Here is a 16,366-nt window from a genome sequence, read left to right as displayed (position 1 = left end):
TTAAGGTTATGCTAGGGTTGTTTAACTCTCACATAACACATGGTGGCTGGTTTGCATGACACGACAATGCTCAGCTGGGAGTTGAATATGCAAAATACACCACGGCTCACCATAGGTTTAACAGTCCACGATTTAATTGTTTAATCAGTCATGTGAACTGGCCTTTTGTCTAGCTGTGCAACAGAAAGCAAAAATTGAAGAAAAAAATTAAACTTGGTTGACTTCTTTTGTATCTCTGTATACTTGAAAAAGCAATAAATACTTTTAAAAATGCCTTCCATAAGCTGCTTTCCACCCCACAGGGATGAACCCCATATCTTTTCCTCCACAAGTGGGGGAAGCAGGTGGGGAGAATACATATATATATATTTTTAGCAAAAAATGGCATAAAGGGATGGGGCTAAACAGCCCGTCTCCTCACCGTTGTTCAACTCTCAGTCTCAACCATTGATGCTGCTTTTCAGGTTTTTTTTTAAAAAGGGGCGCCTGTGCACAGATCTTCTGCATATTGTCTAATTTTGCTTCCTTGAAGGCAGCAGAACCAAAAGATCCACTGAGTCCCTGTAGAACTGCCATTCATGGTTGGTGGGTTGTGTTCAGTTCGGGTTACAAGTTGTTGAGGCTTTAGGCCCTGCACTGGTTCTCTAGATGTGAAGATGTGTTTTCTTTTTAAAAAATACTTTTGGATGCTGTTTCTCCAGCACTTGAGATGGCTAAGAGTAATAAGCTCAGATTCCTAAGTGCAAGAATGTTACGTCCCTCCTTGAGGAATGGTGAGGCAGCTGTCTCAGGTGGCAGAGTGGGCAAGACAGACAGATCTGACCCGGGGGTACCATCCACCAGGACACCTCATTGAAATGAACAGCAGCTATGCAGGAGCACCTGTGTGGGAGACGGTCCCAAGGGCTTGTGCTCCATGCTAATTAGTGAGGCTGTGGGCGACAACTGCATTTCCCACCTTAGAAACCAAACAATGTTGGGCCAGCCCTGCTTGAATTCACATGCCATGAATTCAGCCGTAACGGACTGTTCAGCCAATCTCTAGCATTGCCTTCATTCTGTATGAAAGTATCATACTCCATTAGCTCGTGATGGCATTACTAGATCCAGAAGGCCGAGAAGTCTAAGATCTCCCAGGACCCTTTGACCGACTAGGCTCCACTGACCTTTCCACATGCTGATTATCCATAATTTTGTTGCCCCCACCACAGAATTCTCAACTCCGGATATCTACCTGGCTTCTGAGATGGTGGATGGTTGCTCAGAGAGAATCATATGTAACATCTCTAGCTTGAAAGTGGGAGACTCCATCCCACATAACATCAACATCTCCCTCAGCAGAGGTGGTAATATCCTGAACAGTAACCATGGCAACCTGTCCGTGGAATACAACTTTGTGACTAACTTTCAGCAGGATGATGGGGCTGAGATCCTCTGTGTGGCTTACATCCAGGTGGGCTCAGAAGTGCTGAAAAAAAGTTCAAAGAGAATCTTAAGGATTGTGGGTAAGTTCACCCAGATTTTGCCTACATAGATAAACAAGAGTAATATGAAAAGTGGAAACAAAAGGGGATTTATAGAATGAGATTTTTTTTATGGAAACAAAACCCCTCTCACTGTAGCAAAATTAGAAGAAAAGCTTCAGGGAATGCAAACAAATTGCATGTTTCTTCATCAAATACATCACCTTATTATAAATCCTTTAATAAAACAAAGTACAACTAGAAATATGACAAAAGTTGAATTCATATTATTGGAACATATGGTTACTTCAAAAGGATTTGTTTCTAAAAGTTATTAATATTTTATCAAAATAGATATGAATATGTCAGATGGACTGAAAATAATATGGGAAGATGATACTGGGATAATAAAAGATCAAAAGTTATGGGATAAAGTATGGACGATACAATCCACGAAAACTGTATCAACAGCTCTCTGGGAGAATTCCTTGAAATTGTTGCACTGATGGTATATCACACACCTGGCAAGAATAGCCAACACAAACAATACAAAATGTTGGAGAAATTGTAATCAGCAAGATTTATATATTCATTAGTGGTGGGCATGTCCTGCTGTGTCACAGTTTTGGAACATCATATTCTCAGAAATGGCAAATATCACACATCAGCCTATACATACAACATCAGCATTGGCCCTAATAACAATATGGGAAGAACAAAATGCAGCAGTGACGCCTAAGGACATAATTGCGTTCATGCTGATGGCAGCCCAAAGAGTCATAGGTAAAAGTTGGGAAACTGCAGAACTTCTAACATTGACATCTTGGTACATGGAACAGTGGCAAAAAGCCATGGCAGAAAAATTGACGTTATCAACTGATAGTAGCCAAAGGCAACGTCAAAACAGCTGACTTTTATAAAATCTGGCAGGATTTTATTTCATATACTAATCAGGGACATACACAGCAGTATTTGTCAAAGCCATTCCACAGACTATAGAAAAGAAACTAAATATAATCTGTTATGGTGAAGAATTATAAAGAAAACCTCCAAGCAGCCTATGGATTCCACCTATATCTTGGTTTGTAAGGTAAAGGAAAAATGTACTTATATGTTAAATGTATAACCCTCTGTCAGAAATTAGATTTAAATCCTATTTATTTATTTATTTATTCTTTCTTTCTTTTACTGTTGCTTTCTTTAATTTAGTTTTGGAAAATTAATACAATCTTCTTCTTTTTTAATTAAAGTATGATAATCCATTACCTCTTGATGGCATTACCAGCTCCAGAAGGTCAGAAGCCTAAGCTCTCCCAGGACCCTTTGATCAACTAGGCCTCACTTATTTTCCCAAATGCTGATTATCCATAACTTTGTTGCCCCCCATCATAGAAGTCTCAGCTCCGAATATCTACCTGCCATCTGAGATGGTGGATGGTCGCTCGGAAAGAATCCTATGTAACATCTCTAGCTTGAAAGTGAGAGGCTCCATCCCACACAACATCAACATTTCCCTCAGCAGAGGTGGTAACATCCTGAACAGTAACCATGGCAACCTGTCCGTGGAATACAACTTTGTGACTAACTTTCAGAAGCATGATGGGTCTGAGATCCTCTGTGTGGCCTATGTCCAGGTGGGCTTGGAAGTGCTGAAAAAAAGTTCTAAGCGAATCTTGAAGATTATGGGTAAGCTCCATTGGCTGGGTAGCAGATTAGCTTTGCCTATTGCCTGTACTCAAAGGGTCAGGGTGGGAGCAGCTGGGACACATGTATCTCTGACCATGTGCTCTGGCCTGGAGGGCAGTGAGGCTCACTATTGCCAGTGAGGCTCATGGGCCAGAGACAGACAATTGTTTCTTAAGAGAGCTGATGCTAATATGCAGCCATTGTTGCCTATGGTACAATGTTGTTCCATTGCTGTATCTATTCAAATGGGTATACAGTTTTTTTGAAGCCTTCGAACACTGAAAAAGCTGTTCGATGATTGTGCCCATGAATGAGTGAGCAAGAACTCATTTGTGGAACCTTAAAGACTAATGTATGCCTAATTGGTTCCCTCTACCCAATACAGGAGAAATAACAAGGAAATATGTTTTCTAACGGTAGGGCAATAAGACAAACCAACATATGGGATTTTGTAGTTAAAAACAAACAAACATTTATTTAATCCAAGAGTTATATGTTATTATGAATCAATCTATGCTTGGTCCTAAACTACCTACCTACTCTACCCCTTCTAAATCCTATTCCCAAAGCCCCTCTCACTAGATGTAGCTTCTTCAGTCCCTAAGGCCCTATCTAATCTTCTAGCTCTCAGTTCCTTCTTTTATAACCTCAGAATCCTCGCACACACTCAGGGCCCTCCCACCTTTCACTCCCTCCCTAACCCTCTATTTGACCCGGGACACATCTAACAATGCAAACACATACATCAATATAACAGGCATATGTAACAGTGGACACCGTGAGCAAGAACAACAAAGAGTTTTGTGGAACCTGAAACGAATGTATTATGGTATAAGCCCACTCCATCGGCCTTTACCATATCACCTTTAATTCTCTGGAAAGAATAAACACCCAACAATGTATGTGTCCCGCCATACAGCTAGGCCCTGCTTACCTTCCTTTCCTGTGCTGAGCAGATGGAGACATTGGCTAAGTGGGGAACTTCTCCGTATGGTTCTTGGAACTCTGCAAGGTTAAGTGAGAATAGGAGAGCGTGGACTGAGCTCTTTCCCCCTGTTTGGCTGTCCAAAAATGGGGACGTGGGGAGGGTGTGGTCAACACTGTAGTGTGGCATGCTGACTTCTGGCTGCCACAGCTGGAGTGGCTGCTGTCTACTGGTCTTGAGGGTCTCCCACAGCTATTTCGGTTTTACTATGTCAGGGTTTTTCTAGACATCAGCTTCCCCACTGAAAAAATGATCAAACTGCCCCCAGTCCTGAGAATGTGTTATGCCTGTCTCCACGGCATGACAGCTGAGAGGCAATAGTGGGGCCGTTTTCCTGGGCTGCTGAACTCCCTTTAAATGCAAGTATAGCCAATGCTTCTGCAACTCATCACCGCCTTCATTTTTTATTGCAGCCAGTCCTTACAATGTCAGCGTCTCAACAAATGCCAGGACGTTCAAAGCTGGTGCGAACATTGTGGTGACATGTGACGCAAAAGGAAAGCCCTTTCCGGAGTTTTTGTGGGATCTCCCCTCCAAAGCTCGTGTGGCGTTCTCGGACAGCAATAAGACTGTGACAGTCCCTTCAGCTGAAAGCTCCCATAACGGGACTTATCGATGTCTAGCATATAATGTTTATGGCAAGGGTTCAGCGGAGGTTGACATCCTCTTTGAAGGTATGATGAATATGGCTCTCTGGCTTTGTTTTCCAAATTTACATCTCCTCTTCTTTCACCCATGTCCAAGTTTGGGCTTACTGAGGAGACCTGCAACTGAAGTTTTGCCTGGAGTGAATCTGAACGCACGTTTGGTGGTGGGTTGGCCATTCTTCAGAAGAATCATCTGAGGAATGTCAAGGAAGGTCAGAAGAGATGAAGACTGATCAAATTTCGTGGGGGAAGGGGTTGCATCTCTCAGCTCCCTCATGGAGAGAGAGAGCTGCAGTAAAAAAAAAAAAGTGCTGTCACAAGAGTGCTCTCTAGAGCAAGAAAGGGGAGATGCTTTGTGAGGGTCACTGACACACCAAGCCCCAAGTTCAGAAGAATTTCCCAGAAAAGAAAGTACATCCTGGAAGACGTCAGGTAGTTGTGCCCTAATGGCTTCTCTCCGAGAGGCTGATTCCAGGTGGGTGACCTCCCTGCCTGTGCAAATGCTGCAGATTGAACGGCTGCACTAAAGCCAGCGACTGCATCTCTGGCCCATTCATTCCACGTTTTGAAAGGGCACAGGGAGAGGTGGCCTTGCCAGGAGCCCTTGTGGGGAGGCTGCTCCAGGCAGCAGACATAGGCCCCGTCAGAAGCATTAGGGTGGTATTGCTGGACCTGAACCCCGAGGTACCGTAGGTCCTTGTGTGGCGGAGGCAAAGTGAAAAGCAATAAAGTCATGGAATTCGGCATTTGGATGCTTTTGACGCAGGGCAGACAGGGCCTCAGGAGAATAGCTCCGTCAACAGTGATTAGCCATAAAAGCGACATGGAACCTTCATGTTCAGAGATGGCCAGCTTGTTTGCTTGACACAGCATCTCAATGTGAGTTAATGTCACCCCCGAGGAGCAGCAGTGTGTGCCGGCCGCCATTAAGAATACGGAAGGACTGACCAGGGGGTGTCATGGGCTGTCGTATTGTGCAAATCCCCCTGGCGGAGGTTATTTGGGGGTTAAACAACCCTCGCATAGCCCTGTCTCACCAGTTTTGCACGACACAGCAAACCCTGGTTGTGGGTTCTGTATTCAATCATAATGGCACCTAGCACGTGCCATGGTACCTCAAGGGTTACTTAACCGAAGATGGGCTGCGGTGTCATGCAAACCGGGTCAGTATAGCTCCACAGACCTCCATATTTCAATTGTTTGCCGGAATCCAGCTGTAGGATGGCCATCACATCCCCTCTTCCCTTATGTGCCTCCCAGGGGCATCTGAGTGGACACTGTTGGGGGTGGGGGGAAGAATGGTGCTCTAAGATGGACTTGGAGTGGATCCTGATTCCTGCTAGTCAGTTTCCATCAGTCATAGTGGCCCCCGGTGGTCCTGAGACACTTTTTCTTGTGCCTCTCTAGCCAAATACCATCTCATATCCCCTGTTATCTCTTGCAGAGAAGTCTCGCAGCTGGATCACAACCGTGGTGGTGGTGTCTTTGCTAGCCGTGGTCTTCACGGGTGGCATCTTCTGGTACCACTGCCGAAAATGAGGACGGCCAATTGGAAAGAGGGGAGGCCTGGAACCCGTTTGTGAGGCCAAGACTGCTGCAGATGCCTCTTGTGACCGGCCACAGCAGAAGCAGTGATGAGAGGGCGTCTTTGCTGCCGTTCTGGACTCTGTGGAGGTGGCAGCAACTGGACAGCATCCCTGCAGCGCCTGATCTTCATCCATCTGCTGCTCCCTGGCGACAAACAAAGCAAACTAAGATAAATTATGCACTTTTCAGCTTACATCATTGATACAGGTTGCTGAATGTAACTTTCCATGGCAGAAGATTTGCAGATGTAAGTAGGCTCTCCCTCCCCGCCCTCCTCATGCTCAGATGCGGCCTGCCCAGGCTGCTCTGGGTTAAAAAGACCACTGAGGAAAGAATCGTGGAACTCTGCGTAAGAAGCAGTGTAAGCCTGAAGCTGCAATCTTATACACACTTAACCGGGAGCAAGTCCCACTGAACACAGCGCGTCTCATTTCCAAATAAGTAACCATGCCCAGGACTGTGCTGGTGACCTTTTGAAAAAGAGGCTTTCCCACTGGGATGGGGGCGGGAGGATAAAAAAATCACCACCCTGGAGAAAATTCTGCCCTTCGTGGTTCCAATCCAGTTGTGAGTATGTGGGTACTGATTCTTGGCCTAATCACTTTCATAAGTTTAACAGCCAGAGCAGAGAAGCTAGCATTATCATTTCCTTTTCGTTTATTAATTGCTTGCATTTATGGATGCCTTTTTCGTTCTGTGTTCTACCAATAAAAATCTCTGTATTTGGTTAAAAGTGTTAGACTGGTGTAACTTTGCAAGCTTACGTGTCATGCCAGGTACCTAGATGCCTGAGTATTGTTACTGGTTTGAAGAGTGGGTATTGTGCCTCATTCTGGTCTGCATTAATTCATTTTAAAAGAAATGGGTTGTGCGTTTGTCTCTCTGGACCATATTATTTTTTTCTTTATAGAAGGATTTGTGATTAATTTATGATCAACCCTTTAAAAAAGCATTTTCTCTCTCTTTGTGGCAGTGGTTTGCCAAATTTTATGTTTGTAAAAAATCCTGTGCTGGCTAGTATTCAGGCGGATATGCAAAGGGGTGGAATTTTGGATGCTCTGTGAACTTGCTGGTCTGTTCCAACGCTGCTTTTCTGTGCGGCTCTAAAGATCTTCTTCTTCTTCTTCTTCTTCTTCCTCTTCCTCTTCCTCTTCCTCTTCTTCCCCATATTGTGTTGCTGTGTGGATTCCCCCCTCCCACTCATGATCCTAAAGTTTTTTGATTCTCTATGCAGTGGGACTTGCTGCTGGAGCAGGAGAACGTGGGTCCAAAGAAGTGTTTTGTGTGGTCTGTGTTGTGTGATTCTCCCCCCACACACACCCCCTCCACCCTCACCGCACACTTGGCACTCATGACTTTAAATGCACTTGATTCAGTTTCCTTCCCTGAAGTGTAGGTTGGAACAAAAATATGGCTCCAAAGGAGTGCTTTTGTGTGGATTATTACTTCTATTGTTTTTGTTGCAAAACATGCAACAACATGCAAAAAGGGATGGATTTTGGATGTTCTGAGAACTTGCTGCTGTGTCTGACTGTGGCTTGCATCAGCACTGCAAAGTAATGCATAGTTGTTATACCCATATTGCTGGGAGGGAGAGTAGTGTATGACATCCCTGCAGTGTAGTCCAGAATTGTTATCTAGTCTGCCCGCAGGTTGGAGTGCTGTTGTATTTTTTAGGAAAATGCAGCCTTGCAGTATTTAATGGAAAGGATAATTTCCTTCATTAAATACTTCCAGCATTTGATTTCCTTGTGAGCTCACTATTCCCCCCCCCCCCCGCACACACACCATATGTACTGTATACCAGCCTGAAAATCCCTATAATAATGCATCTGCGGAAGTGGGCTATAGTCCATGAAGGCTTATGCCAGAATGAATTTGTTCGTCTGTGTTGTTTGTGCTGTTAATAAAGTTTCTTTGAGTTCATGTAGAAGATGAAGGTACATGGGTGGGGGCATACGAGAAGCCAGAGGACGTTTTTCAGGTTGAGAATGTTTCGTATGAGTTACAAGAGTTGGCGTCAGTCTTCAGGCTCCCTCCGCAGGGCCTGTATAAGATCAAGTCTCCAAGAGGGGAGCTGGATGCATCTTGTTCCTAGTGCACATCCACGTAAATGAGCGCACACACTAGTGCAGTGCACACAGATGGCCGCTTTACATGCTTGTTGTTGTTGTTCAGTCGTGTCCGACTCTTCATGACCCCATGGACCATAGCACGCCAGGCCTTCCTGTCCTGCGCTCTCTCCCGGAGTGTGCTCAAGTTCATATTCATTGCATCGGTGATGCTATCTAGCCATCTCATCCTCTGCCGTCCCCTTCTCCTTTTGCCTTCAGTCTTTCCCAGCATCAGGGTCTTTTCCAGAGAGTTTTCTCTTCGCATTAGGTGGCCAAAATATTTGAGCTTCAGCTTCACTATCTGTCCTTCCAATGAGCACTCAGGGTTGATTTCCTTTAGGATTGACTGATTTGACCTCCTTGCAGTCCAGGGGACTCGTAAGAGTTTTCTCCAGCACCACAGTTCAAAAGCATCAATTCTTCGGCGCTCAGCCTTCCTTATAGTCCAGCTCTCACAGCCATAAATTACTACGGGGAAAACCATAGCTTTGGTTAGACGGACCTTTGTCGGCAAGGTGATGTCTCTGCTTCTTACTAGGCTGTCTAGGTTTGCCATAGCTTTCCTCCCAAGGAGCAAGCGTCTTTTAATTTCATGGCTACAGTCACCGTCTGCGGTGATCTTGGAGCCCAAGAAAGTAAAATCTGTCACTGCTTCCATTTCTTCCCCTTCTATATGCCAGGAAGTGATGGGGAGGCTTATTATTAACATATTGTAAGACAGTTGTTTTTCTTGTATGTAGCTATTTACTTTGTTTTATTATATCTGTGTTTTGCCTTTCCTCCAGGAACAATCTTGGGGGGTAGGTTAGGCTGAGAGGTAGTGAGTGGCTCAGATCATGCAGTGAGAAATGGGAAGCATCTGCTGGTCCTCCCTGGGAAGAAAACTGTCCTGGGCCAGCATTAGCTGTGTATGTGTGTGTCCTGTTTGGCTGTTGTGTTTAAATGAGTCAAGTCTGTGTCTTTATCTTCAGGGTGTGTATATGAGAAAGCAGTTCAATGTTTATGTTTATGTTTTCTGTGTCTGTGTGCTCTATGCTGTAAAAGAGGAAGCTTGTGTATTTATTTATACATACATACATACATACATACATACATACCATGGAAGAGTTTTTAGTCTTTTGCATCCAGGAAAGCATGGAAGACGATTTCCACGAAAATATATAGTGAAAAATGTTGCATTCGTATTGTACATTGTTATAGAATCATAGAATAGAATCATAGAATAGTAGGGTTGGAAGGGGCCTACAAGGCCATCGAGTCCAACCCCCTGCTCAATGCAGGAATCCAAGTCAACACAATGTTGACTGTGTGTGTATGCACAAATGTTGTGTGTGAGTTAAGTATTAGGGGTGGGCAAAGGGCTGGATGCGCCTGATCTTGGAAGCTAAGCAGGGTTGTTGTACTGGTTGGTACACTTGGTTGGTAACCAAGTAGTGGTTGGTACTTGGATGGAGACCGCCTGGGAATCAGGCTTCCTGCATTGAGCAGGGGGTTGGACTCAATGGTCTTGTCGGCCCCTTCCAACCCTATGATTCTGTGACAGAGTAGGGGGTTGCCACAGATGGCTAATCCTGCAGCCCATCATGGCCTTGATCTGGCCCCGGCTGTGTGGCTGTGAGGGTATCACTGCAGGATATCACCATCAGCAGTGGCAGCGTCATGATTTTGTGTGGTCATGTGAATTCGACCCCCCCCCCCACCACACCCTCATGATCTTAAAGTCACTTGATTCTCAGTGGAATGGGAGTTGCTGCTGGAGCAGGAGAATGTGGGCCTGTAGGAATGCTTCCGTGTGATTTCCCCCGCCCACTCCTTTGCATGCTCATGTGTCTCAGTTTTCCCTTTCTGTGGTATGGGTCACTGGCTGTTGGGGGTTGAAAGACTGCTCCGCCTCAGTTGGCCCGCCCTCTGCCCCACCAGTCGAATTGGCCACTTACCTCCCCCAGGGCTGCATGAGTGAGTCATGATGGTGAGGAGATAGGCAAGGAAGAAAGGGGAGGTGTACATCTCCTGCCTTCCTCCTTCTTTATAAGGCTGCAAAGGAAACAGGAACGTGAGCCCAGCCTGAAGAATGTCACATCCTCTAGCTTCCATGGGTTTCTTATTTGCCACATGGTGGAGCTATGGTGTTAGAGAAAAATCAGCAAGAGTGTAGGGATGTACAAATCCCTTATCTGGCTCCATGGTGGGGGATCCGTGATGGGGGGCAGGCGCTCCGTCCCTCCCCCCGGAATCCTCCCTGGCTGGTTCCGCTCCGCGGTGGCTCCGCGGAGCCACCAGCCAGGGCTGTCCACAGCCGGAGTTCCAGCTGCGGCTGGACTGCTGTGGCCGCAAATGGCGGCCGTCGTAGCGGCCGCCATTTGCGTCCTGCCAGGCTGCCGTGATAGGCTACATAAGTATTTACGTAGCCTATCACGGAAAGAGCAGCAGCGTAAATGGTGTAGCGGCTGCTACGCCGTTTGCATCCCTGCTCTTTGCTGTGATAGGCTACGTAAATACTTACGTAGCCTATCACGGCAGCCTGGCAGGATGCAAATGGCAGCCGCTATGACGGCCGCCAATTGCGGCTGCAGTAGCGGGCCAAGAGACCTGCTGCCGCAGCCGCCGCTGGATCCGCCGCCACCTCCACCTCCTCCCCAGGTAAGCTTCGTCCTGGGGGGGTTCCACGGGGTGGCGGGGGGTGGGAGGCCGTTCCACCACAGGTTTCGGGCGGCCGAATGCACTGGCATTCGAATGCACTCACTGAAATCCGTGGCGGAATTCTCCACCATCCCTACAAGAGTGTGTGTGTGTGTGTGTGTGTGTGTACAGGTACAGTTCTGTTGAATCAGTGTGGAACTCAGCCCCACTCTCACCTCCCTACATGACATCTCCCTGAAATTTTAAATTTTAAAAATTGTTTTAAGTGGGAGGCAGCCCCTTGCCTTATGACCTAAACTGTGGGTATTTGCGGAGGAGCTTTGGGGGCATCTGATTTGGCTGGGATGCTCTCAATCACAGCAGATGTTACCTTTCCTGTGTAACTTAGGGTGTGTTTCTGCACACAGTGGCCCACGTTTCTGCAATGTATCGTATGAATTAATCCACTTGGGGGGTATTTTGAGGTGCCCTAAGTCCTAAATGCCCCAGAGTTGTTTTGAAAGACTCCCGTTTCTTGTATAGGTGTACAAAACCCTGTCTGTCTTAATGGTTGGAAAGTTGGCCCCTTGTGGTTGAGGCACAGTTTCCTTGGGCTTTTGTCATCTAAGCGGTGAAGGGCCCCGAAACCCGAATCTCCCATGGAAGTGCCTTTGCTGGGCCTGGTTTTGCTTGTGTGCCTGTGGGGGTGGGTGCATAGCGGACGCCATTTGCATCCCAGCAGCCGGAAGTCTGCCAGCGAAATCATCCCCCTCCCCCCAGTTCGTGGAAAAATTGTCTTCTACGAGACCAGTCCCTGGTGCCAAAAAGGTTGGGGACTGCTGCCTTAAGGGGATCCCACCACAGGGAAGTAGGGAACCCAATCCCGCTCTCCCTTCCAAATTGATCCAGCCCAATGCCTATCACGCCCCACAAAGCTGGGACATAAACAATACAATTCCACCAAGAGAGCACTCAAATAAATAGTTCAACTTATTTTCACACGGACTACTCCTGCAATGAGGAAGGCGAAAACCCCGCCCCCACCTCTTGCCAATTAGAAGGCAGGTAAAATTCCTTCCCAGCCCCATTCCTGGCGACTGACTTCTGTCTGCTGCAGGATCTACTATTACCAGGTGTGGGTGGGTGGGGAAGCCGGCAATGGCGCCACCCACCACACGAGGAGCTGCCTGCCGCCGTCCCCATTTAGCTCGTCCCCTCACGGCCACGCCCCAGCAGAGCCAATCAGCCTTTCGATTGGCTCAGCGCTATTGGGCTGCAGGCAGGCGCTCCCTTCCTTTCCCGCCACAGGACCTGCACGCGCTCACAATGGCGGCTCCCCGGTAAGCGGGGAACTCAATTTCCTAAAGCATCCTGCTATGAAGTCACCCTTTCTCAACCTAACCAACCCCTCAGGGCTGTTGTGACATACGACGGGTAGTTCTAGGTGTGCTCCTCTGAGCTCCATAGAGGAAGAGTGAAGGGCAGCCATCATAACAGGAGGCTCTTGGAAGCTTTGATACTGGTCCCTCGTCTCTTAAATAAAACAAAAAGTGCATGTACGTAACTCCTTTATTTGTACCAGCAGCTGTTTAAAACACTGGAGGCAGGCTTTCAGATAACAGAGTGCTTCCTCTGGCGTAGTAGATGTTTAGAGCAAATAAAGGGAAGAAAACAGATGTTGTGTTGTTAGCGGAATGTTTTCCCAAGCCATGACTGTAATTTTGTCAGTTCTACAACACAGGACGTTTGGGCACCTGTACGCTTTTGCTTTGTCAGCAATGGTAGTATTAAGCCCAGTAGCAAAACAGGAATCACCTTATCAAAGGAATGCCTGTTATCAAGGGGTCTGGTGGTGCTGCCGTTCGCGGTTTTGAGCAACAGTTGTCATTTCTCCTTTGCACGTCATTCACCGTTAGTTAGTACATTTGCACGCCGAATGAAAGCGCTGCAAAATAAGTTTGATCTCTGGAGAAGGAGGAGGACTGTAGGCAGTTTTGCTCTATTGTATTACAAGTTTGTAAAGTTCAGGAACACAAATACAACGTATCTGGAAGGAAATAATTCCTAAAGCAGTAGGGGGGGCACCTGACCTGGACACAGCCCTGCCCCTGTCCCTGCCCCTGCCCCTGATAGGAACACAGAACTGGCATCAAATGTAGTGACAACTTCTTTTTTTAAATTGGTGTTTTCTTTTCAGTACGGCATAATTAAGTGTGTTTTCAAGATGAAAAAGCCAGACAGCAGCTTGCTCAGAGGCTTAGTATGGGTAGCGGACCAGGCAGCATGGCATTTATTGCAGGTTCTTATGCCGCCTAACACAGTACAGCACATTCAGCCATTGAATGCTGCTGGTGTGGGAGGAGTAAACTGAGGACACTGGAGACTGGACAGCAGCAGCCAGCAGGGTTTTCTTTTTTTTTTGCACAAGAGCTTCTGGGTAGGAGCAGTCTATCTGAGAAGAGAGAATGTGCAATTTTAGCAGCCATTAAAATGTTCTTCCCCTTCATGGATCACTGCCTTGTTGTGGCGAAGGGGCGTGCGTAACTCAGTGAAGCCATAAGCGATGCCGTGCAGGGCCACCCAAGACGGACAGGTCATGGCAGAGAGTTCTGACAAAATGTGGTCCACTGGAGAAGGAAATGGCAACCCACTCCAGTATTCTTGCCAAGAAAACCCCATGGAACGTATCACAAGGCTAAAAGAGATGACGCCGGAAGATGAGCCCCTCAGGTCGGAAGGTGTCCAATATACTACGATATATGAGTCCCCTGGACTGCAAGGAGGTCAAATCAGTCAATCCTAAAGGAAATCAACCCTGAGTGCTCATTGGAAGGACAGATCCTGAAGCTGAAGCTCAAATATTTTGGCCACCTAATGCGAAGAGAAAACTCCCTGGAAAAGACCCTGATGCTGGGAAAGACTGAAGGCAAAAGGAGAAGGGGACGGCAGAGGATGAGATGGCTAGATAGCATCACCGATGCAATAAATATGGACTTGAGCACGCTCCGGGAGAGAGCGCAGGACAGGAAGGCCTGGCGTGCTATGGTCCATGGGGTCACGAAGAGTCGGACACAACTGAACGACTGAACAACAACAAAAATGTTCTTAAAATGTGATGGCACTGGTTCCCGTGTGATTGGGAAAGGCATAGAACAGGGAGCCTGACCTGGATGTGGAGATGACTAGTTAACAGTGCTGGCATCAGCTATGATTCCCATGCAGTTCCCAACCTTGTGTTGGCCGCTGTTGCAAGGGGTGGGGTGGGGACGGTATTTGCAAGGGAGAATTAGGAGATGGGGGGAGGTGCTTAACCCTTCCCTTACTGCCAATTCTGTCACACACACACACACATACACACAGAGGGAGAAAGAGGTGTCCTGGTAGTTTTTAACCTTTCCTCCTTTCAGCTCAGCCTGCTGGAATAGTTGCTGGTTACCTTGAAAATTGTGAATTTGGGAACCTTTGTTTGCTGAGGTAACATGTAATTCCATTCTAAAATGAAACTTTTTCATGGCTTTATGGGTTCAGTTCATGTGCTGATGAACTGAACCCATAATGCTAAGAATAAGCTACTGGGAAAGTAGCTGTAGGACATAAGATCTGTAGAAGGTTTGATTTGAGTTCCCCAGAGGCTTCTGGGTAATTTACCAAAACAGGCTTAAAAGATCATTTCAGGTTCCCTTCTGCTAAATGGCTTTTCCCCATCTCTATGTTCCAAGGACTAGTGTTTGCAGAACACGTTTTGGTTTGACAATTAAGAACCTTCCTAATTCTCATGAGAACAGACATTTGTAATTTGTGACCACCTAGGTGAATACAGCTAATTTTAACAGCATCTTGACACACACAAATTAAAAAGCTGGTGCCTTCATGCCTTCACTCATTTGTCAGGAAAACCTTCACCTCAATTTCTTTTGTGGCTCGATGCTGTCAAGGGCACAAGAGCAATAGAGCAGAGCCGAAATAAAAAGTGGTTTTTACTAGTGATTATTTCTATTTAGTATTTCTATTTATATATTTCTATTTATATATTTATTTCTATTTATATTTAGTAATATTTACTAGTATTACTACTAGTGATTATTTCTTAAGACCCCCCCCCCCCATTTTCTATGAAGTAGCTCTGCAAGCTTTTGTAGGTACTTTAGTCAACAGACTGGGGACAAGTTTTAAGTATGAGACCTTTGAATTTTAAGAGTAGTTTATTTTTTAAGATGATTTTGGCTCCAAAAAAAGACAGCTTCAGTGGCAGCTTTGTTTTAATAAACTGTAAGTTTTCACCCTTCCTTCAGTATCTCCAGAAAGGCAGCCATGTGAAGGTTTTGATAATATGCAAATTTATATAAATTTGACTGACTGATTAATGGGTTAAATATAGAAGATTTAGGCTGCAATCCTATATATATTATTACCTGGGAGTAGGTCTAATGGCATTCAATGTGGCTCACTCCTGAGTAGACATCTATAGTACACATTGTCTTGTCAATAAATTAACAGAGAGGGTGCTATAAAGAGAGGGGCAGGAAAGGCAAAATACAATGTGATGTGGCTGCAAAAAAGGCAAATGCTCTTTTGGGCTGCATTAATAGAAGTATAGCTTCCAAATCCCAGGAAGTACTAGTTCCCCTCCACTCAGCACTGGTTAGGCCTCATCTGGAGTACTGTGTCCAGTTCTGGGCACCACACTTTAAGAAGGATGCAGAGAAACTGGAGAGGGTTCAGAGGAGGGCAACGAAGATGATCAGGGGACTGGAAACGAAGCCCTATGAAGAGAGACTGAAAGAACTGGGCATGTTTAGCCTTGAGAAGAGATGACTGAGGGGAGATATGATAGCGCTCTTCAAGTACTTGAAAGGTTGTCACAGAGAAGAAGGCCAGGATCTCTTCTTGATCATCCCAGAGTGCAAGACACGGAATAATGGGCTTAAGTTACAGGAAGCCAGATTCTGGCTGAACATCAGGAAGAACTTCCTGGACTTCCGGTCGGGACCAATGTCGCTCTGGTAGCTTCCCATGGGGCTCCGTGGGAGCTTTCTCAAACAGCTTTTTAAAAGGTTGAAAAACCTTTTCATCTCCCCCCTGGAATGGAAAGAGGGGGGGGCAAGGCAACAGTTCTGGACAACATCTTGGAGAAAGGTAACTCTCATGCAATAGTGGGGCAGCCGGATTCCAGGATTATCTCCCCACAGCTTTACCAATGGAAAAAGCTGTACTGAGACTCCAATTTTATAGGAGAAAACAGGGCTGACATGTTCCATATAAAAT

The 16,366-nt window shown here is 46.2% G+C and overlaps 1 protein-coding gene across 5 annotated transcripts in view; it reads left to right on the top strand.

The window, feature by feature from the left end:
* Positions 1–7,430, top strand: part of LOC146353183 (fasciclin-2-like) — a 28,133-nt gene extending 20,703 nt beyond the window's left edge. For 3 of the 5 annotated variants that reach the window (XM_084835898.1, XM_084835900.1, XM_084835899.1), the window contains 4 exons: positions 1,212–1,505; positions 2,856–3,149; positions 4,548–4,808; positions 6,226–7,430. In XM_084835898.1, coding sequence (XP_084692024.1) covers positions 1,212–1,505; positions 2,856–3,149; positions 4,548–4,808; positions 6,226–6,320 — 944 coding nt within the window. In that variant the 3' untranslated portion in view covers positions 6,321–7,430. The remainder of the gene's footprint in view (positions 1–1,211; positions 1,506–2,855; positions 3,150–4,547; positions 4,809–6,225) is intronic. The other 2 variants (XM_084835903.1, XM_084835901.1) reach the window with 1 other exon arrangement.
* Positions 7,431–16,366: the final 8,936 nt, after the last annotated feature.

Source organism: Heloderma suspectum, chromosome 2 (assembly GCF_057233095.1).
Source record: "Heloderma suspectum isolate Gila_16-S chromosome 2, 16-S_ref, whole genome shotgun sequence".
NCBI lineage: Eukaryota > Metazoa > Chordata > Lepidosauria > Squamata > Helodermatidae > Heloderma > Heloderma suspectum.
The sequence above is the reverse complement of the archived record's forward strand: the minus strand, read 5'-3'. Positions and strand labels throughout refer to the sequence as shown.